At 34.9% G+C, this 20,892-nt stretch overlaps 2 protein-coding genes and 1 non-coding gene across 8 annotated transcripts; all 3 read right to left on the bottom strand.

Annotated features, from left to right (window-relative positions):
* Positions 1-7,858: 7,858 nt before the first annotated feature.
* LOC127264540 (probable protein phosphatase 2C 55) lies at positions 7,859-12,136 on the bottom strand. Of its 6 annotated transcripts, none has more exons than XM_051294124.1 (7): positions 11,945-12,119; positions 11,088-11,493; positions 10,648-10,949; positions 10,210-10,534; positions 9,907-10,056; positions 8,874-9,164; positions 7,859-8,184 (listed from the first exon to the last, which is right to left on the bottom strand). In XM_051294124.1, exons 2-7 carry the CDS (start codon positions 11,397-11,399, stop codon positions 8,155-8,157), a joined length of 1,410 nt encoding a protein of 469 aa, XP_051150081.1. In that variant the 5' UTR covers positions 11,400-11,493; positions 11,945-12,119; the 3' UTR covers positions 7,859-8,154. The 6 variants fall into 6 exon arrangements, with proteins under 6 accessions (XP_051150081.1, XP_051150079.1, XP_051150078.1 ...); XM_051294122.1 differs by adding an exon at positions 11,789-11,864 and having other exon boundaries at positions 10,648-11,493; XM_051294121.1 differs by having other exon boundaries at positions 10,648-11,493; positions 11,945-12,118.
* A 32-nt stretch (positions 12,137-12,168) lies between these two features.
* TRNAE-UUC (transfer RNA glutamic acid (anticodon UUC)) lies at positions 12,169-12,240 on the bottom strand. Its single transcript has one exon. It is a non-coding gene; the product is annotated as a tRNA-Glu (tRNA).
* Positions 12,241-15,093: 2,853 nt separating this feature from the next.
* On the bottom strand, positions 15,094-19,917 carry LOC127264438 (putative DEAD-box ATP-dependent RNA helicase 29). Its single transcript, XM_051293975.1, has 11 exons — positions 19,335-19,917; positions 17,682-18,843; positions 17,543-17,600; positions 17,357-17,461; positions 17,048-17,093; positions 16,620-16,693; positions 16,451-16,503; positions 16,093-16,174; positions 15,966-16,022; positions 15,701-15,836; positions 15,094-15,531 (listed from the first exon to the last, which is right to left on the bottom strand). Exons 1-11 carry the CDS (start codon positions 19,708-19,710, stop codon positions 15,314-15,316), a joined length of 2,367 nt encoding a protein of 788 aa, XP_051149932.1. The 5' UTR covers positions 19,711-19,917; the 3' UTR covers positions 15,094-15,313.
* Positions 19,918-20,892: the final 975 nt, after the last annotated feature.

Here is a 20,892-nt window from a genome sequence, read left to right on the forward strand (position 1 = left end):
TATTTTTTCATATATATAATTAATATATTAGTAATATATTAATCGGGTTCGGGTCGGATCGGATCTCAGGTTCGCAATACCCGAGACCCGACCTGGACTTGATAAAGGTACACAATACCTGAGTCAGACCCGGACCCGATGCTCGTATAATTGGACCCGATCCCATTGCCATCCCTACGTAAGAATAATATTTTTGTAATTTTATTTACCTAAATAATAATAATAATAATAATAATAATAAATCGTAAATTCTAAACAAACCCAGCCCAGTCTTGAGTATTGAAGAAGACGTGGGGTTATTTTTATTATTGCCACTTTTGAATTCCCATTACACCCAAGCATCATTTTGTCAACTCATTTCAAAATAAATAAAATCCACATCAATTACAAAACTAATTTCTAAATTTTATATTTTTTCAGGTTAGACAAAATGAGTGCCCAACTTTATGCAATTTTACCAAACCTTTGTCTGAGCTTGTTTGTATTATTTAATTTCAATCTAATTTTCTTTTACCATTCAATATGATTTTTAATAAAAATATATCATTAATTTTTTAATAAAATATTATTGGTTTGTTCCACCACAAATTTTCTTTTGATATGTGTTGGGATATGAAGTCTGATTATATCCTAAAATCTAGGGATATGATTTGAATATTATATTTTAGATTTTATAGATATGATTTGGATATTATTGTCAAAGGCTTAGGCTATAAATATCCATATATTTTCACTTTAACATGTGCCTGCGTACTTGATAGTAAAATTCCTGGCTTGGCAGCGCCCCCAGACGTAGATCATCGTGATCGAACTGGGTTACCAATTCTTTTGTCTTTATTGTCTCGTTTTGATTTTCTGGAATTTCCGTAACAAGTGGTATCAGAGCCATATCCCATTGATTGAAAATGTCCTCGTATAAATTTGATCTGGAGAAGTTTAATGGGTCGAATGACTTCACGCTCTGGAAGGTCAAGATGAGGGCACTTCTGGTTCAACAAGGATGTGCGGCTGCGTTGGAGGGAGAAGACAAGTTTCCTAAAGACACGAAGGAGGAGGTAAATAAGGAGATTTTGGCAAGGGCTCATTCCGCGATCTTGCTGTCAGTTACTGATGAGGTGTTACGGGAGGTTGTAGATCAGACAACGGCTTTTGGGTTATGGAATAAACTGTGTGAGAAGTACCAAAACAACTCCCTCACGAACAGGCTATATCAGAAGCAACGTCTTTACACCCTCCGGATGTCCGAAAGTACTCAGGTAAAGGATCATCTTGATACCTTTAACCGTATCATTCTTGATCTTCAAGGAGTTGAGGTTAAAGTAGATGATGAAGACCAAGCCCTAATTTTATTGTGTTCACTACCTGGTTCATATGAGAATTTTGTAGATACTATGCTATATGGTAGAACTACAATTTCTGTTAATGATGTGAAAGATGCCCTTATGTCCAAAGAATTGAAAAGAAAGGTTTCTCTGGAAGAGGGTTCTGGTTCAGGTCTGTTTGCAGGTAGGGGAAGACCACATGAGAGGGGTAACGGGAATGGGAGGTCGCGTTCAAAATCAAAATCCTCTAGCAAAGTTAAGTGTTATCTTTGCAAGGAGAAAGGGCACGTTAAAAGGGATTGTCCACAAAAGAAGGGAAATACAAAAGTTGATTCTAGTAACAGTGGCAGCAGTGCTGCTGTGGTACAAGACAATTCTGATGATGGGGACTTTGGTGAAGTTCTGACAGCGTGTAGTGCTAGTACTGCTGACTCCTGGATTATGGATACCGGTGCTTCTCACCATATGACGTTCTCTCGTGATCTACTCACTTCTTTTAAGGAGTGGAATGGAACGGTGAAGTTAGGTGATGATGGGGTTCTAGCCATAAAAGGGAGCGGGGTAGTGCAGATAAAATTGCATGACGGTACTGTCAGGAAATTTGACTGTTGGTATGTTCCTGAACTCAGAAAGAATTTGATTTCTCTTGGCACCTTAGCCAAGAATGGTTTAAAATATCATAGTGAAGGTGAGTGGGTGAAAGTCCTGAAAGGTGCGCTGGTAATGATGAAGGGAAAACTGCAGCATGGAATTTATTTTCTACAGGGCAGTTCAGTGATGGGAACGGCGGCGGTATCTCAGTCCTTGGATAAACACGATGACAGGACAAATTTGTGGCACCGGCGATTAGGTCACATGAGTGAGCTAGGGTTGTCTGTGTTGAGCAAGCAGGGTTTATTTGGTGGAGATGTGATAGGTAAAATTCAATTCTGTGAGGCTTGTGTCAAAGGGAAGCAACGCAGGGTGAGGTTTAGTACCGGTCATCACACTTCAAAACAAATTCTGGAGTATGTTCATTCAGATCTATGGGGTCCCTCTCCGGTGAAATCGCAGGGCGGGTGTTCTTACTTTGTCACTTTCATAGATGATTATTCGAGAAAGGTCTGGTTGTACTTTCTAAAAACTAAAGATGAGGTGTTTGGGAAGTTCAAGGAGTGGAAGACCATGGTTGAAAAACGGACGGGTAAACAGGTCAAGACTCTAAGAACTGATAATGGGTTGGAGTTCTGCAACGCTCCATTTGATGATTTCTGCAAGAAAGAAGGTATAGTGAGGCACCGCACTGTACGACACACACCACAGCAAAATGGAGTTGCAGAGCGAATGAATCAAACCCTCATGGCGCGTGCTAGGTGTATGCGCATATTTGCTGGCTTGTCTAAGCAATTCTGGGCTGAAGCAGTAAACACTGCTAGCTATCTGGTTAATAGATCTCCATCAACTGCAATTGACTTAAAGACTCCTCAAGAGGTATGGTCCGGTAAACCCTCTGATTACTCTAATCTAAGAATATTTGGATGCCCTGCATACGCTCATGTGAATGATGGTAAGCTGGAGCCGAGGGCGGTAAAATGCATATTTCTAGGGTATGCAACAGGAGTAAAAGGTTATCGACTGTGGTGTACAGAAGGTAAAAATCCTGGTAAATTTCTTATTAGCAGAGATGTAACCTTTGATGAATCTGCTATGCTTGATCAGAGTAGAGGTTGTGAAAGTATTGCAGGTACAAAAGATTGTGGTGCTAACCAGAGGGTGGAGTTTGAGACTCCTGACAGAGTTGTGTTAGAGGAAAAGCAGCAGGATAATACTATTGATCAATCCGATCAACCAGATCAGTCAAAACCTCAAGGGAAACCGGTTGAGGGGGAAGCTGATGACGCTGGTACTGGGGTTGAAGATTCCATAGCAGCAAGAAAGGGAAAGAGAAATATTCAGAAACCAGCTAGGTTTGCAGGATGTGTCAATACGTGTGACATGGATTCTGTTGCTTATGCACTAGCGGTTGGTGATGATCTTGGCTCTGATGAGCCAAAGACATATAAAGAAGCTGTGGCGAGTAAAGATGCAGAAACCTGGATTATGGCAATGAATGAAGAGATGCAGTCTCTTGAAAAGAACAAGACTTGGGATCTTGTTGCACTACCAAAAGGGGTGAAGCCAGTGGGATGCAAGTGGGTCTTTAAAAGAAAGGAGGGAATTCCTGGTGTTGAACCTGCTAGGTTCAAGGCGAGACTGGTGGCAAAAGGGTTTTCACAGAAGGAAGGAATCGATTACCATGAAGTCTTTTCTCCTGTGGTGAAACACAAAACCATTCGGGTTCTTTTGGCAATGGTGGGTGCTTTTGATCTGGAGCTGGAGCAGCTTGATGTAAAAACAGCATTCCTTCATGGTAACCTAGAAGAACAGATTTACATGTCTCAACCGGAGGGGTTCTACAGTTCTAAAGGGGACCAGGTATGCTTGTTAAAGAAATCTCTGTATGGCTTGAAGCAGTCTCCGAGGCAATGGTACAAGAGATTTGACTCATTCATGGTGTCTAATGGTTATACTCGTAATCAGTTTGATAACTGTGTTTACTCGAAGAAAGTTTCTACTGATTCCTTTGTGTATCTGCTGTTGTATGTGGATGATATGTTAATTGCAGCTAAAAATATGGCTGTAATTAATGACTTGAAGGCTCTACTAAAGGGTGAGTTTGAGATGAAGGATTTGGGTGCGGCAAAGAAAATACTTGGTATGGAGATCTGGCGTGATAGAGAAGCAAGACGGTTATGGGTTTCTCAAGAAAAGTATATTGAGAAAGTTTTGCAAGCATTCTCTGTTGAGCAGTCCAAACCGGTAAGTACCCCTTTGGCGGCACACTTTAAACTTGATCGAAGCACTATACCGGCTACAGATGAAGAGGTTAGTTACATGAAGACGGTTCCATATTCAAGTGCAGTTGGAAGTCTTATGTATGCGATGGTATGTACGAGACCGGATCTCGCTTATGCGGTTAGTGTGGTGAGCAGGTTTATGGCTAATCCGGGTAAAGCTCACTGGGGAGCTGTAAAGTGGATCTTGCGATATTTTAAAGGAGCGTCTGATATTTGTCTGGTATATGATGATAAAGGCCATGGTGATGGTCTTGTTGGCTATGCAGACTCTGATTACGGGGGTGACTTGGTGAAACGAAGATCACTAACTTGTTTTATCTTCACTTTGTTTGGATGTGCAGTCAGTTGGAAGTCTACTTTACAACCTACGGTTGCATTGTCGACGACTGAGGCGGAATACATGTCAATGACTGAAGGTATTAAGGAGGGTATCTGGTTACATGGTCTGGTGCAGAGTTTGGGTCTGAAGGTGGAGAAACCGGTGTTATTCTGTGATAGTCAAAGTGCTTTGAGTTTGGCTAAAAATCCAGTGTATCATGAGAGAACCAAACATATTGATGTAAGGTTGAATTTTATCCGTGATGTTCTGGAGGAAGACAAGTTTTCTATTCAGAAAATAGCTACAGAGCACAATCCAGCTGATATGTTGACAAAGGCGCTACCGACGGAGAAGTTTGAGCACTGCTTGAACTTGGTGAATATTCGTAGGAGGTAAAGCCCTCTCGGGGCATCTGGCAGGAAGGAGACGACTGAGAGATACTGACAAACCTTTGGCGGTTGGAGAAACTCCAAGTCAAGGTGGAGATTGTTGAAACGTGACTTGGATTTAGCGGTCTACCCAACCCTAAACCAAAGCGAAAGGGCTGTTTCAATTGGCAGGGTTCCTTTTGGGCTTATCCTAATTAATAACAAATAGGCTTAAGGTTTAGGGTGTTTTGGGGTGCTTATAAATAGACAACTATGGTTCTTAGTCGGATGACACATTGTAAATCTCTGAATCAGTATAATAAAATCTCTCCGGTTCCTGCCCGTGGACGTAGGTTGACACACCGTCACCGAACCACGTAAAACCTCTGTGTTCTTTATTTGCTTTCTTTCTCGTTTTTCTCATAACAAGTGGTATCAGAGCCTAGTTCGTTGATAGGGTGGATTGAGAGGAATCGGACGTTGGATCGTCGTGGGAATCCCTTGTGACCTGCGGAGGTGCCTTGTGTCGAAAGTCTCCTGGCGGTGTTGGGTCGGTCCCGACTGGTAGGTCAGGCAGCGAGTCCCTTTGTGATAGGCGGTGCAAGGTTGGCAGGGAAGGATAAGGGTTTCGGAAAACGCAGCGGAGGAGATATCCGATGTGCTCTCATATCAAATGAACCTTGGTTTGTTTGTGGGAGTCAAGATGGGTGATCGTAGTGTTGTCAAGGTATTCGATGGTATGAACTTCGATTTCTGAAATATGCAGATAGAAGATTACATGTATGGTAAAGATCTAGATGCGGTATTGAAGGAGAAATTCGAAGACATGGATGAAGCCAAATACAAGAAGATCGACAAGAAGACGATGAGTGCGGTTCGACTAACCCTTTGGGAGAATGTCTCGACTGAATTTAGATTTGAGGCAAAAAGAAAGGGTGAAGATCAAGAATGGTCAAAGTTGAAGCCGAAGAATAAGGACAATGAAGATGCAAGTCAGGTGGTATATTGGAACTGCAAGGGGCACTTGAAACGACAGTGTAGGGCGCCGGAGAAGGATCAGGGTTCAGCAAACGCAACGGAGGAGATATCCGATGCGTTGATTCTGAGTGTCAGCAGTCCAATGGAGTCATGGATTTTGGTCGAGCATCATTCCACTCATGCAGTGATTCGAGAATCATGGAATCCTATACCACAGGTAATTTTGGTGTTGTCTATCTTGGAGATGATGAGACACTGAAAATTGTAGGTAAAAGAATGATTCGAATCAGAACACCGAATGGTGGGGAGTGGAAATTGGATGAGGTATGTTGAAGTAGAAGATGAAATCAGTCTTCAAGTGGGAGATTGTTGGGATATGAAGTCTGATTATATCCTAAAATCTAGGGATATGATTTGAATATTATATTTTAGATTTTATAGATATGATTTGGATATTATTGTCAAAGGCTTAGGCTATAAATATCCATATATTTTCACTTTAACATGTGCCTGCGTACTTGATAGTAAAATTCCTGGCTTGGCAGCGCCCCCAGACGTAGATCATCGTGATCGAACTGGGTTACCAATTCTTTTGTCTTTATTGTCTCGTTTTGATTTTCTGGAATTTCCGTAACAATATGATTTTCAATATATATTATATTATCGACACGATTTCTTATATTACAAGTTACAAAAAAAATTCAAATCAAAACACTAAAGAAAAAAACTCTATATTAAAACTCTAATTAAATTAAAATCCAAATAATAATAATAATAATAATAAAAAACACAAACTAAACAAACACAACTTTTAAAATTTATAAAACAAACACACCCTTTTTAATTTATATGTACTTAAGTAGTTGTTTATTTATGATCATGTTTGGTGTAAAATGTTGTAATAAAAAAATTATACTCCCTCCGTCCCATGTAATATGGGTGCATTACCATAGACACGATAATTTAGGTAAAATATAATTAGTAAGTAAAGAAGTATATTAGTAAAAATAATTAAATATTAAGATTAAGATAAGTAAATAGATTAATTAAAAATTAAGAAAATTATAAAATTTAAAATTTAAAATGCGATTAAAGTGCATAATTATATTTCTAAAAAAAAAAAGACAAGTTATGTGAGACAGACGAAAATAGAAAATAGAAACAAATTATGTGAAACGGAGGGAGTATTGTGTTAATTATTCTCTCCGACCATGATCTATGTACCCATAAGTGGCAATGGATATATTAACTATTAAAAATATAAAACAAAAATTTAATACAATATTTTTTAAATAAGAAATAATTCCTATTCACGATATGTCAAAAATGTTTAATACTATATTTTTTATTTTTTTATTTTTTGATGACCTGAGAACCAACGATGTTTAATACTATAATTTACCTTTTGCAAAAATAGTTTTCAAAACATAACAAACCAAATGTTTAGACATCTAATTAAAAAGATAATATTGTTTATAAACCACATACTCCTTGTTATTTAAAATTACATGAGACTTACTCAACCTCTTTTCAAAGAGATTTTATGAGGTTTGATAGTGAATTAAAAAACAACATTATTTTATTAATTAATAAAAAATTGTAATAACTTATGATTTTTTTGGCCATTGACTTGTTGCATAAAATAATTATGTGAAAATCTTTATAGTTTTAATAAAAATTTAAAATATTATGATATTCATATATAATTATTTTTTAAAAAAAAATACGGAGGAAAATAGTAAAGAAAAAATATTCTGAATTAGAATGAAAAAATACTGTACAAAATTTCTTTAAAATTGCATAAAATTCTTTTGTATTTTTATAAACATTGCAGAGGATTCTCTTATAAAAATTGTGTAATATTTTTTTAAAACATGAAAAATAAAAAATAAAAAAATTGCAGAATTTTAAATTATAAATGAGTTTTAAATAATTTTGTCATCTAATAAATGTACCAAGATGGAATTCTACTCGGGGCAATCCACGCCCTTCATCCCGCGGGTCCCAACCCGCAAATCAACGGACCTGATTTATTGACCGAAAGGTAAAAAGGGTTGATGAGGAATCCGATACCTCAACTGGACGACTACACAAAATTCAGACAGCAACAACACCTGTACGAGGTTCTCTCACTATTTCTATGGCTTCTCTCACTGTGTGTGTGTAATAATACGTCTCTATATATATACATACAAACAAGAAGATTGAAAAAATAAACACATTTTAAAAAAACAAAAACCTTCGAAAATCCACGTGGCAAATCCAACCGTTGTAACAATTATGTATCTTCTCTAGTTTGAGCTTCTCGCCGATAGGTTCTCCTGCACAAGTCCGGCCTTAAAACATTACCAATGTATTTCAATTTAAATATATATTAAAAAAAAAGAAGCCTACATATAAATTTTATTGAATAATTCATTAGATCATTTTGTCAGATTAGGAGCTTCTGTACATATTTTTCGCTAACACGGAGATAGATATGCAACAAAAAAACATGTCCTCCATCCGTCATGCAAATGTATTCTCATTTGATCGGACACAAATTTTAATAAAAGATGGGACACAAATTTTAATAAAAGTCAGTAATAATTGTTATTTATTTCTTTTATAATAAAAAAAATACAAAAATATAATGATGTTTTACTTAAAAAAGAAACAAAAATATTTTTTTTATGACAATCCAAAAAAAATGAGCAAGAATTTGAATGCTTTGAATTTGAATGCTTTGAATGACGGACAGAGTAATATATTAGTACATTCTAATTCGATATAGAAATTTTTAAAAAATATATTATATTGAAAAGGTGATAAAAAATTAGTTAGAGGTTTTTTTTTTTAAATTTTAATTAGTAATTAAAGAAAATGTAATAAATAGTTAAATGTTCTTCTTTATTTTGTCAAAATTAAAATAAGGTAAATTTGAAGAATTACAATAAAAAATGAAAATAAATTTGATGGACAGACATAATATATATATATATATATATATGGATAGAGAGAGGGTACTTACATTGTGATCACATGTAATGTAAGAAACTACGACAGTGATGTCGTCAAGTTTACCGCCGTAGTAACGGAAGCCGGCTTCTTGTGCTGCCGTAGAGAACGGAGTCTGCCGGTCCTTGTCCTGAGCTCGTTGTCGTGCCAAGGCTGCAATTTTCTGCGCCGTTACCTGAGGGCCCAAGCCTGCTCGCATGCCATGTACCACAACGGCCGCGATTTCATTGTTATACAAGTTGTCGAAAAGCCCATCAGTCCCGGCAATTATAACATCTCCCGGAGCAACAGGTACTTTGAACACCTGCGCTGGATAGTTAATCGAAAATAAACCTTGCAAAAGGAAGCGTCAAAATATATAGAAACAAACATGTGATTTATGTAAACATAATACAAATAAAACTAACAACACATAAAACAGTTTCACGCAACATATGTTACTGTTGATTTAAAAATTATATTCATACATTACATTTACAAATATGAACTAACAACACATATTTTTAAAAAAAAACAATATATATGTTGTTTTCTAGCCTTATATGTGCTTGTTGTGACCGATTAGAATTAGTGATCGAATAACAAACAAAAACGTAAAGAAGACACAGATTTAGTAAAGAGGACGACAATATTACATATTATAGATTTTATATCTCTAAATCTATTTAAATAAACTAAGAGAATACATAAGACGGACTCAATCTAATACCAACTCAAAAGCCCAATGTTGCATACCATGGGCCAGCGTCGGGCCAGGGGCCACTCCGCGCCCCCAGACCCAGGCAAGGGGGATCCCCCTTGACACCCCGAGTCACTGACCGGACAGCAAGACGAGACCTCTGTAAAAACTTAGAGAAGTGACAAACTAAATTCAAGACATATCAACAATGTTTAAGGCAATTCCGCCCTATTCAAGATCAAGTCAAGAAATGATTCGAGAAAACACTAGTCTTGCCAATGAGTTGAACAAGAAATAATCATCGATTTTAAAATTTACTTAACAAAAGGCGTAAAGGCAAATCGATAGAAATGAAGAGTAAACCAACCTGTCCAGAGCTAGGCAAATCGCCAGCATCCCCGTTTGCCAACTGGTAAGTAAAATTGAAATCGTGCTGCTGAACAGGGGATTTGAAAACCGTACATCCATCTCTAACTACCATGAATCCGCTGTCGCCTAAATTAATGGCATGGAGACCCTATGCCGTTTGAGAAATATCGATCGTCAATGCAAAGTTATCAGTACAGATATGGTTTATAAACAAGTTCTTTTTTTTCCTTTTTTTTATCAATGATCGAGCATCTCCTAAGAAGTAAATTACGGTGATTCGAATTGGATAGTAAGTATATACCTGATTAGTGAGAACAATGATACAAGCTGTTGACGACCCTTTAGCTTTTGTGCTAGAATAGGCTTTCTCGAGGACCCGGGCTGGGTCGATAGAGCCCCTAGGTTCTTCCCGAATTGCATTAGCAGAATTAGACATGAGCTCGCGAGCATACTGCCCGGCATCAATGCCTAAATCAGCCCATCCGCCGACACCATCAGCTACCCCAATGGCTTGTTCATCTGTGCAAATGAAATGAGCATCCTCTCCGCCAGTTTCTTCTTTATCCGGATGAGGCAGGTAACACGATGCTGAATTTAATTTCAGAGTCCTGTCGATTGGAACATTCCTACAACCAATGACAAATTAAAATCACCAAGTTATGATAATATAGGAATTATTTCAAGTTACTGTTTTAATGTGACATTCTAGTTTACTTCAACAAAATTAAATGATACATACAGCTCAGGGGGATCAGAACTTGAATGCAGCTCCTCTTTCATCGAATCCATGGATACTTCTGGTGCAGTGCCGGTAGATGAACACGCACGTGACGAGATATGTAAACACTCAAACCCGACACCCAGAAATGAATTTCTGTTGCCTTTCGTCTTTGCAAGACTAACTGTGAAGTAGCCACAGTGCAAGAAGTTATTTAACTTCTCTTTATTACTCAAACTCATGGTGGCTTTTCGATAGTTTTCAAAGCAATTTCGGCTACAACAATTGGAAGTCTGATTCGAACAGAGGCCAGGCTGGGAGGGCTTCCAAGTCAAATTACGAATACCACAGTTAGCGAGAGTTGATCGAGACCCACAAACGGCCATGGGAACCTTACACGAGCTAACTCTCGAAATTGGACTAGCTTCTGACATCAAACAATCAGTATGATATCCACTCACCTGAAATGGAGTCCTTGGGGAAGATGATATAGAAAAGGCACGAGAAACTGGGCAACGAGCCGAAAGATTCCCCGATTGATTGTGTAAGTGCAAACTTGCTTGAGCAGCAGCAACAGCACTGGTCCGAACAAACAAATCCAAATCAGTAGATGTTCCCAAGGGTAAGAAATGTAGCAGCCTCAAATGGCCAATCGAAAACTTCCCCTGGCCAATCAATGCATCTAAATGATCTTGGATCCAAATTTCCTTCCCATATCTCCAAAAACCTCTCGGAATTGTTCCACGGAGTTTTGATAAATAATACGACGGCATTTCGTTCGAGCAATGCAGACCTGATACGCTTACGCAGCAGAAAACACCTCTACTCCCAATCCAACATTTCACCACTACTCATCCAAGACAGAATCTGTATTCAAAGGACAGATAATAATCAGAAAATCCAAACACTAATCGAGGCATTATGCAATTATAGCCAAAGTTTTAATAAAATCAATGAAATAAGTCCATTCTCATACCAAAAAGGAATCAAATAATCAAATCGTTCGAGAAAAACGTAGTGAAATCCAGCAAGTTTCCGCCATTGTTCACCGCATAACAACAACATATCTTACCGCCAATCCAAAAAACAAATAGAAGCAAATATATCACGCAAAAACGAACACGAGAAACACAAACGAACAGCTAAAAAAGGAAAGCACAACCGTCAGCTCCTATCATCGAGGAACTACAGAGCAATCCCTACAGAATCCGTAAAATCCGCTAACAACGCTCCTAAAGCTAAACAAAAGTAAGATATCAATCACAGAACTATCGATCGATCTGCACATTCGTCAAAGGCAAATTGAAAACTGTAGTACCTTCTCGGATGGGATTCGATGAATCGGCAAAGTCCAGAAGCCTCCAGAAGCAAATTCCCTCCAACAAACAAACCCTAATTAGCAGCTGACTAATTTGGGAATTAAAAAATTACTCAACTTTTGCCCAACGGCTACAAATATTTAGTGCCTTCGAGGAGAAGATTTCTGACCGCCGATTTGCTTCCCAACCAACGGCTCAGATTGATCGGAAAAAGAATAAAAAATTCCGTTGCCGGGAATCGAACCCGGGTCTCCTGGGTGAAAGCCAGATATCCTAACCGCTGGACGACAACGGATCGTTGCATATCTTAACCAAAATTAATTTATATAATTATTATAATTTATTATTTTTACATTTTCAAGAAACTTTATCCGGTAAGAAAATTCATTTTTCTTTTTATAATAAAAAAAACTAATCAGTAATATGGATATTTGATTTGGGTATTACTTCGGTCAGGTATTTTATATATTTTCAAAAGAATTGATAATTATTAATAATATTTAAAAAATTATATATTTTATCAACGTGAAAAATCTTTAAAACTTCAAAACTCAAAATGTTTTAAGCAATAGTAATATTTTAATATTAAAATAATATATATTTTTGAAAATTTATTTAAAAAAAATTATAAAAAAGATTGACCTGAGAAGTGAAAAATAAAAATAATAAAATTATAAATAAAATTATTTATTATAAATAAATTATATATAAGTTTAATATGTAGTGAAAAAAAAAAAAAAAAAACTTGCATAATTATAGCAGATGAAAGAAAGTATTATACAATTTTCTATTTCTTTGTTTAAAATATATATATTATTTTTGTTTTGATAAGTTGCATAATACCTGCAAGATCTTATAATTTATTTGTTGCGTAAAATTTTCTGTTAAATTAAAAATATACACAAAATACCATTTAATTTAAAATTGATGTTTAACTGTAAATATGTATCTAATTATGTAGTCTTAATATTAAAAAAAAAAACAGAAAAAAAGTAAAATATTTTAAAGTTTTTAAATTTTAAGTGAAACGAATCCCAAAAATAGTTTTTAAAAATGTAATATATACACAATAACATAATACTCAATTAGTTCTAATTTATCTTTTTGAATTTTCGTCTGTCTCGTACAAAAGTATTAATTTTTAAATTAGCTAAATTGCACAATAAGTTTTATGAAATTGCGTCAAATCCTCTATACTTTTAAAACTGTGTCAAACTTTATCGTGGTTTCATAAATTCAACGTCTAACCCTTCGGCGGTCATTATTTAACAGTATTTGACCTAAATACATTCAAACTGCAAATAAAATTTAATATCTCAATTTCTAAACCCTTAAAATTAGAAATATATTGATTTTTCTTATATTTAGCCTAAATAGTAAAAATAAATTGCACAATACCTGTAGTAAATTAAAAAGGCTAAATTGCATTATTTGACGCAATTTCATGAAACAACAGATATTGTGCGATTTAGCTTTTTAAATTTAATAAAAGTAATAATGCATTAATATCAAACTATCATTAATTTTTACTTAAATTATAAATATATCATTGTACATACAATTATTTTATACATAAAAAAAAGTCAAATGACAAAAATGTCAAAATATCTTGTACACTTCCATTAACTAATAAAATAATACTTCCTCCGTCCCAACTTTTACAAACTACCAATATAATATCAATATTCCTTAAATCTTGTGCCCAACCCAATTAAGACTATATTTATGGGACAGAGATAGTAATATTTTTTAATCTACTACAAAATCCTAAAGTAGATTCTAAATGGATGAAGGGAGAATATATTTTTTACTCACATACAAAAAATCAATAATTTAATAAAAATATTATTTTTTATATCATCAATAATTTTTCATAATATAAAAATTAAACTCATCTATAAAAACACACTCCTTATTTGAATAAAATAAATAAATAAATAATTGACCAATATTTTATTTTATAATTTTTATTTTTCATTTTTCGTAACATTTGGTAGCAATTCGTACAAAAAGATTATTAAATAACTGGTTAATAAATTATTTAATTATTTATTTTATTCTAAAATTACTTCAAATATTTTATTTATTTATTTATTTATTTTATCAAATTTAAATAATTAAGTGTTTGCTTAAAATAAAAAAAGATATTAAGGAGAAATATTATAATTTATTGTCGTGACACATATGTTTTATGTGTCATTTAATGCCATGCGTCAATGTTTTCTATAGACACAAAATCATATACTCCATTTGTTTTTTTATATAGTTTCAGAAATATTAGTATTATATTAAGATATAATAGGATCATATTAGTATATGTGATATAAAAGTAATGGCATTTGTGTAATATATTGTTAGTTGTAAGGGTATTTGTAATGTTAGGTAGATAGTACAGTTACTAAAAAAAAATTGATACTTTGTTATGGTACGGACTAAAATAGAAAAATGAACACTTTTTATTGGACGAAAGGAGTTTGTTAAGGAATCGTTGTATGAAATATATCTATAAATTGGCTTTGATTCCATAAATAAAAGAATATATGTTTTACTCTTCTGTCTGTCTCTCTCTCCCTCTCTGTCTCTATATCTTACTATCTCTCTCTTTCAAATTCAAACACACAAACATAGAAATATATATATATATATATAATATATTTTATCATAAAATTCTGTCTTAACCATACTTTATTATATATATATATATATTTATATTAAGTTATAAATTTTATAACATTTATCATTTTTATTTTTATTAACTTCTACTAAACTGATGTTGTGTTCTCTATTCTTTTGGGGTTTAACAAGGATCTTTAATTTTTCTTTACTTTGAAAAAAAAAAAAAAAATGTAATAAAATTTTTAATTTTATTTTTTTTAAATCATTTTAAAAATTAATTTACTAAAAATATCATATAACTATTTATTTATATGAAATCAGATAATTATTTAAATTTAATTTTTCATTATTCAAAAACTAAACACCTTAAGTGCAAAAAAAATTTTGTAAAAGAAACGAGCCCTTATTTTTCCGTGTATTTAATTACCCACTTTTTCCAACAATCATGTATTTATTAATAAATAAAATTAATATTTTACTTGGGAATAAAATTAGAAATATTTAATTTATGCATTAAAATATATATGAAATAGGCAAAAAAATTTCAAACTTTTCGACCTGCGCTCCAACTTAAATTTGACCCTAACGAGCTGAGCTATTTTCTTCTTTATAACAAGTAAAAAACACGAATTTTCTATCTTGTAATTAAATAACGTAACCGAGAATATGCAAAAACAATTTTCTCCACTGATTTTCTAGAATGATCGATCGGATTGTATTAAACAACAAAAATGTTCCCCAGTATTGTATTTTCACTTTCTTCCACTGCTCTTCTTCTTATCGGACTTCTTTTTCCCTCTGCGCTGCTGCGGTTTGCTCTTGAGATATGAAACTCTGTCCGCCTTCTGTAGTCGATTTTTTGCAACTTTCTCGACATCTCTAATTTCCGAACGGACATGAGCATTTGGAATCGAACTATGTGGTTTCCTCCCTTTGAATCTCCGGTTATCCCCACCAAATGCAGGACGACCTTTCAACAAAAATGTCGCCAAGATAAAATAGAGATTCTCAATATAATTCTTCAAACTAAATAGAGAGCTTTTCATATCTACGATCTTTTTTATTTCTTCGAAAACGAAATCCCTCTAAAGATGTCATAGGAAAAGACTAGAGCAAATGAAGGCATATAAAAATCTCACCTGAAGAACTACCAGCTCCCTCGGCGCTGTCGCCGCCGGTGCCTCTCAGAGATACATTCTTGTGTGTCCGTTGTTTCCACTTCTTGTATATTCCGGACTTCTTTGTTTTCACTTTCGCGCCACTTTCTGTTTTTATCTGTGAACCGGAAATTAACATAAAAATTCGTTAACCCAATCAACCACATATCAAATCAGTCAGAAGACGTGGGGAGGAGAGGAAAAAAAAAAAAAAAAATCATTCATATGTAGTGTCCAAATATAATACCTTCCCGCTGGCTGTCACTCGATCTCCATTGTTCAGCTTCACGTACTTTTTGCTTCTCTGTGACAAATACAAGACATTAAAATTTGAAATATGGTCGCGGCTCGTATTGTATTGCATTGATATGCACCTTATCCCAGTGATACAAAGACTTCTGCTTATGCAATCCTCCGGAGTCATCGGCATTTAGATCAAGAACAGCATTGTCTAACCTGTGCATTAGCTACCAAATGTCAATTATCCGTCCCGATATAAACAGATTCTCCGTCATCAATTCTACAACATAAATGAATCCTTTTCCTGTAAATTAAACTCAAAGATCCTTTTATAAGATAATTAATACTATGAGCCATATATAATATCGCACAAGAAAATTTAGATCTATTGCAAGGCTAAAGGACACCCACGCAGTATATTCGTGATGCTGGAATGAAAAAATGTGGATGCTATATGAAATAAAATATTCTAATATCGATCACCATCCATACCTATTTGATTCAAGGCCTGGTCCAGCTCGAACAGAAAGCCCTGCTTCAAAGTGCTGAGACATAGTTTCCAAATTGTATTAAATTGTATACAACGCCAATTAATAAATAGTGGCAAAAATGCAGAATATACACCCCAATTAAAAATAAATAAATAAATAAAGCAACTCACCTGATTTGTTGGCACACAACTAATGAAATACTCATCATCTTTGAAGCTCTGCGACTTCCTTTTGGTTCCCGAAACTGTCAGCACAATTTGGTAACATTATAATAACTAGCTAAAACTTATAATCTAAATGCTTATAGCATATTGCATCACAATCCAATTGATCATCATCTCCTAAGATAATCACATAACGTTGAAAGGCAGATAAAGTTGATAGTTCCATCTAATCTCATTCAGGAGTCTACGGAAAGTTAGTTATAGGGAATCAACACAAACACCTTAATGGTATCTTCTATTCATCCCAAACATTACTATTTCTCGAACCCTTTCGTACTATTACTAATTGCATCTAATTCATGCTTATATGCCATTTCCTTGTTTCCTATCCAATTCATAGCACATCATTTTTACATATGCCACATTCCAAGTACCTTGCTTCTGCTTGTTACTCGAAGAAATTTGTTCTGGTTCTTTTTCCTGGAACAATGAAAATTCTTCATTAGTAAAATGACGAGAAGCAAACATCAAGAAAAAGGAACTATTCTGTGATTCAATGCACCCACATCTGTGATCTGCATGGTGGCTAATGCAAGATGTGTTCGATAAGACCACAAATTTGTGAAAATATCATAAAAATTGTTAAGAATCACATCGAACAGAAGTATCATTCCATTTTAGAGGAGACAATAATCTGTACTCCACCAATTCTCAACTAAAAAGAAAATGATTGAACAAATTACCTTTGCATCATGATCTTTCGAATGCTTTTCAAGAACTTTATTGATCACCCCTTCATGAATGGCTCTTTTCATCTTCATTATATCAACCCACTGGCTAGAAGCACCCTGAAATTTCATCTTATCATCAAATTTGAATCAATAATGACACAAAATTCAGTAAGGGTTAAACTATACAAGCTGATTTACCTGTTTGTTTTTCGATTTTGCAGCCTCACCTTCAGCTTCCAAGATGGTTTGCTTTGGCCTATAAAAGATAGTTGTGTAAAATCATTAGTTACCTGCGTACTCTTTGAAAACTGTTCTTCAAAGTGGAATCGGTACTCACCTAAATACTTTCAGGCGTTCAGAAAAGGCTAAAGCTGTTAACTCATCACCACCCAGGACATTTTTAAACATTGGATGTAGACCTTCACGAGGCAAGTTCTTTACTCTTTTAATAGATTCTCTAGATGGCTTCGCTTTCGTATTTGTGTACAAGCTGAATGCCCTGGTAGAAGGCTTCAGTAATGCATCTAGTTCACTAGACGAATCCATTATCTCACGAGCTCTGTCTGAATACAGATCAATAGCTCTCTGAGGGAAACGTCCATAAACAGTTTCCCCATTCGCCACAGCTTGATCAATTTTAGTCAAAACACCATCCATATCTCTAAGAACCTCTTCTTCTGATGGAGCAGGTCGAACGGGTTTCGAGAGAAAGAGATGGAGATCTAACAAGTAAGCCATGTCTTCGGATGTAACAAAAGAAAATGCCGTACCAGTCCGACCAGCCCTAGCAGCTCGCCCCACACGGTGGACAAAAAGTTTTGGTTTAGGTGGGAAATCAAAATTGACGACATTGTCCAGCAAAGGTATATCAATTCCCCGTGCAGCCACATCTGTCACTATCAACAGCATAGTCTTTCTGGACCTAAATTTTGATATATGGATTTTTCGGGCATCTTGATCCATATCACCGTAGCAAACAGATGCCACTATACCATCTTCTCTGAAGAGTGTATTAAGAAATTCCACATGATACTTGGTCGAAACAAAAATTAATGTTTGATGATCGGCGCTTATGTGCTCCCTAATCAAATACAGAAGCGCCGCATATTTTTCCTCCTGCCTTAAAGTGAAAAACGTAAGCTTCAGGTCCGGGCTAATTTTCGTCTCCAAATCAAGCCTTACTAGCTGCGGATCCCTTAGACCAGCCTTGGCAAACTCGGCAAGGGCACTCGGTAGAGTTGCACTAAAGAGCAATGTCTGCCTATTCTCCCCCAGCTGACCAAGAATTTTATGTAATTGTTCGGCAAATCCCATGCTAAAAAGGCAATCGGCTTCATCAAAAACAACATATTCTACCGTACGCAATGACATGTCATCAACCTCTTCCAGATGATGCATAAGCCTGCCAGGCGTAGCTATTATGCAATCAGGATTCTGTGCCAATTCTTCGAACTGGCTTTCCATACTATCACCACCAACCAATAAACTAGCACGAAGGTCTACAAATACAAGAAAATAATTCAACAGTCAGTAATACTCGGTGTACTAAAAATTTCCATTTGGACACAACAAAACCAAATTTTAGATATAATATCTTTTCGAAGAATTCCTATCAAAATTTAACTCAAAATCCGATTTTTTTTTTAAAACTTACCCAAAACTTAACGGAATTTATTTATTTTTCTAGAAAGAAATATCTAAAATTTCATTAAATACATCCCAACTAATTTCCATGATTTCTTTAAAATCGAAGGCTAAATTTTCTGTAAATTTACATGTCCAAAATCAACTCCGATACTGAAATTTGATACCTTGGTAATACCTAATGTCAATAACGTGGAGGATTCAGTTATTTAGAAGCTAATAAAGCAACCAAACACAAATGCCCAAGAACTTCTATCCTCATTCTGATAATCCACACATCATAAGCCATAATCAAACCCAACACTTCCAAAAACAATGCTTCTGTAAGATTTTAAACAGTATTTACCTGTAAAGCGACCGAGTTCCTTGGTAAACTTGAAAGTCTGGAGGGCTAAATCACGCGTGGGAGATAGAATCAGAGCCCTAACTCCAGCCTGCGGAACATGATGCTGGAGTCTCTGAAGCATTGGGATCAGAAACGCCGCCGTTTTGCCGGAGCCGGTGCGGGCCATGGCAACGACGTCGTATCCAGATAGAATTAATGGCATCGTCTTCCGCTGGATCGGCGTCGGCACTCTGTACCCCTTCTTCTTGACACCACTGTACACATTAGCGCTCAAACCAAGCGACTCGAAGCCGCCGGACTTGGATTTCTTTGCTTGCTTCTGTTTTTTCTTGAGATCCGTTTTCGAAGCTGCTACAATGGCCCCGCCTTTCGCCATTGCCGCCGAACCGCTTGCAGAATAAATCGTGTCCTTTGTATAGGTTCTAGGGAGAAGGAAGACGAAGACGGCGGCAGAAAAAGGTAAGAGGGAGATGAAGATGTAGACGAAGACGGCGGCGCTCAGGAAGACGATGACGACAATTACTTTGAAGAGATACGGCGGGGCAGACGCTCGAGGGATTAGGGTTTTACTTTTTATTTTTAAATTTAATTAGTATATTGTATATTTATTTAGGAGAAATAGGGTGTGTTTGTTGTGGATATGATTTTTGAATTTGAATTTTTAAATTTGTAAAATTTTGAATTTGAATAATTATTTTATATGATATTATTTAAAATATATTAAAATTAAAGAGTTTGTTTTTATTTTTTTTTAGACTAAATATAAATATTAAAAAATTAATATATTTTTATTTTAGAGATTTAAAAATTAAAATTATAAAATTTATTCAAATTTTAGCCATTATATCTAGTAGAGTTTAGTAAAACCCCTAACTTGTTTCGAATCCGACCGGATCTAAAATTCAAAATCCACAACCCGTCTTGAACTAATTTTTTTAGACCCTTCCCATTAAGATCATGTCTGGAGCTAACTTGTTCCATTTGACATTCTTATCTAAGAGAGTTTGACGCCAATTTTAAAAATACGATAGATTTTGTGCAAAAATATATGTGAATTCTGTGAACAAACTAAAATAATAAGTGGACTCAATTACCAGACTAAAAAACAATTTTTTCTATAATCCAAAATATGATTAATAAATAATATAATTATAAGACTAATTATCTTGCAAACCAGTATGGCAGGTAACCCCACGCTCACAAATCAAACTCTTTTACTAGCAATCCCTTAATGGACGACAAATCATTTATTCTTGATAATGCGATTATTACATCGGATTAAACAAAGAAACCGCACCCTATGAGTAATAATAGTGAAATTTGTATTTTAATTAAATTACAGTCAAGAAAATGGATTCACTTTCACTGTGTTTATGTTTGAATAGAGGCTTTGTTTTTTTTTTTTTTTTTTTTTTTTTTTTAAAGAAAAAGATTACTTCAATTATTTTTTTAATATTTGTTTTCAATAAAAATATATCAATTTTCATACATAATATAGGTTTAATCACTTAAAGAATATTATTTTTTAATAATAATTTTTCATAAATATTATTTAAAA

The sequence above is a fragment of the Andrographis paniculata genome, unplaced genomic scaffold (assembly GCF_009805555.1).
Source record: "Andrographis paniculata isolate CXL003 unplaced genomic scaffold, ASM980555v1 Contig70END, whole genome shotgun sequence".
NCBI lineage: Eukaryota > Viridiplantae > Streptophyta > Magnoliopsida > Lamiales > Acanthaceae > Andrographis > Andrographis paniculata.

Coding starts and splice junctions, on each gene's coding strand:
- LOC127264540 (XM_051294122.1), bottom strand. CDS start 11,399: ATGCCGTCGTATTATTTATCAAAACTCCGTGGAACAATTCCGAGAGGT. Junction 10,535..10,647: donor AGTTCTGATCCCCCTGAGCT/GTATGTATCATT, acceptor CATTGGTTGTAG/GAATGTTCCAATCGACAGGA. Junction 10,057..10,209: donor TCATTGTTCTCACTAATCAG/GTATATACTTAC, acceptor CAAACGGCATAG/GGTCTCCATGCCATTAATTT.
- LOC127264438 (XM_051293975.1), bottom strand. CDS start 19,710: ATGGCGAAAGGCGGGGCCATTGTAGCAGCTTCGAAAACGGATCTCAAG. Junction 17,094..17,356: donor CGAAAGATCATGATGCAAAG/GTAATTTGTTCA, acceptor TCATTGTTCCAG/GAAAAAGAACCAGAACAAAT. Junction 16,694..17,047: donor GAGTAACAAGCAGAAGCAAG/GTACTTGGAATG, acceptor TTGTGCTGACAG/TTTCGGGAACCAAAAGGAAG.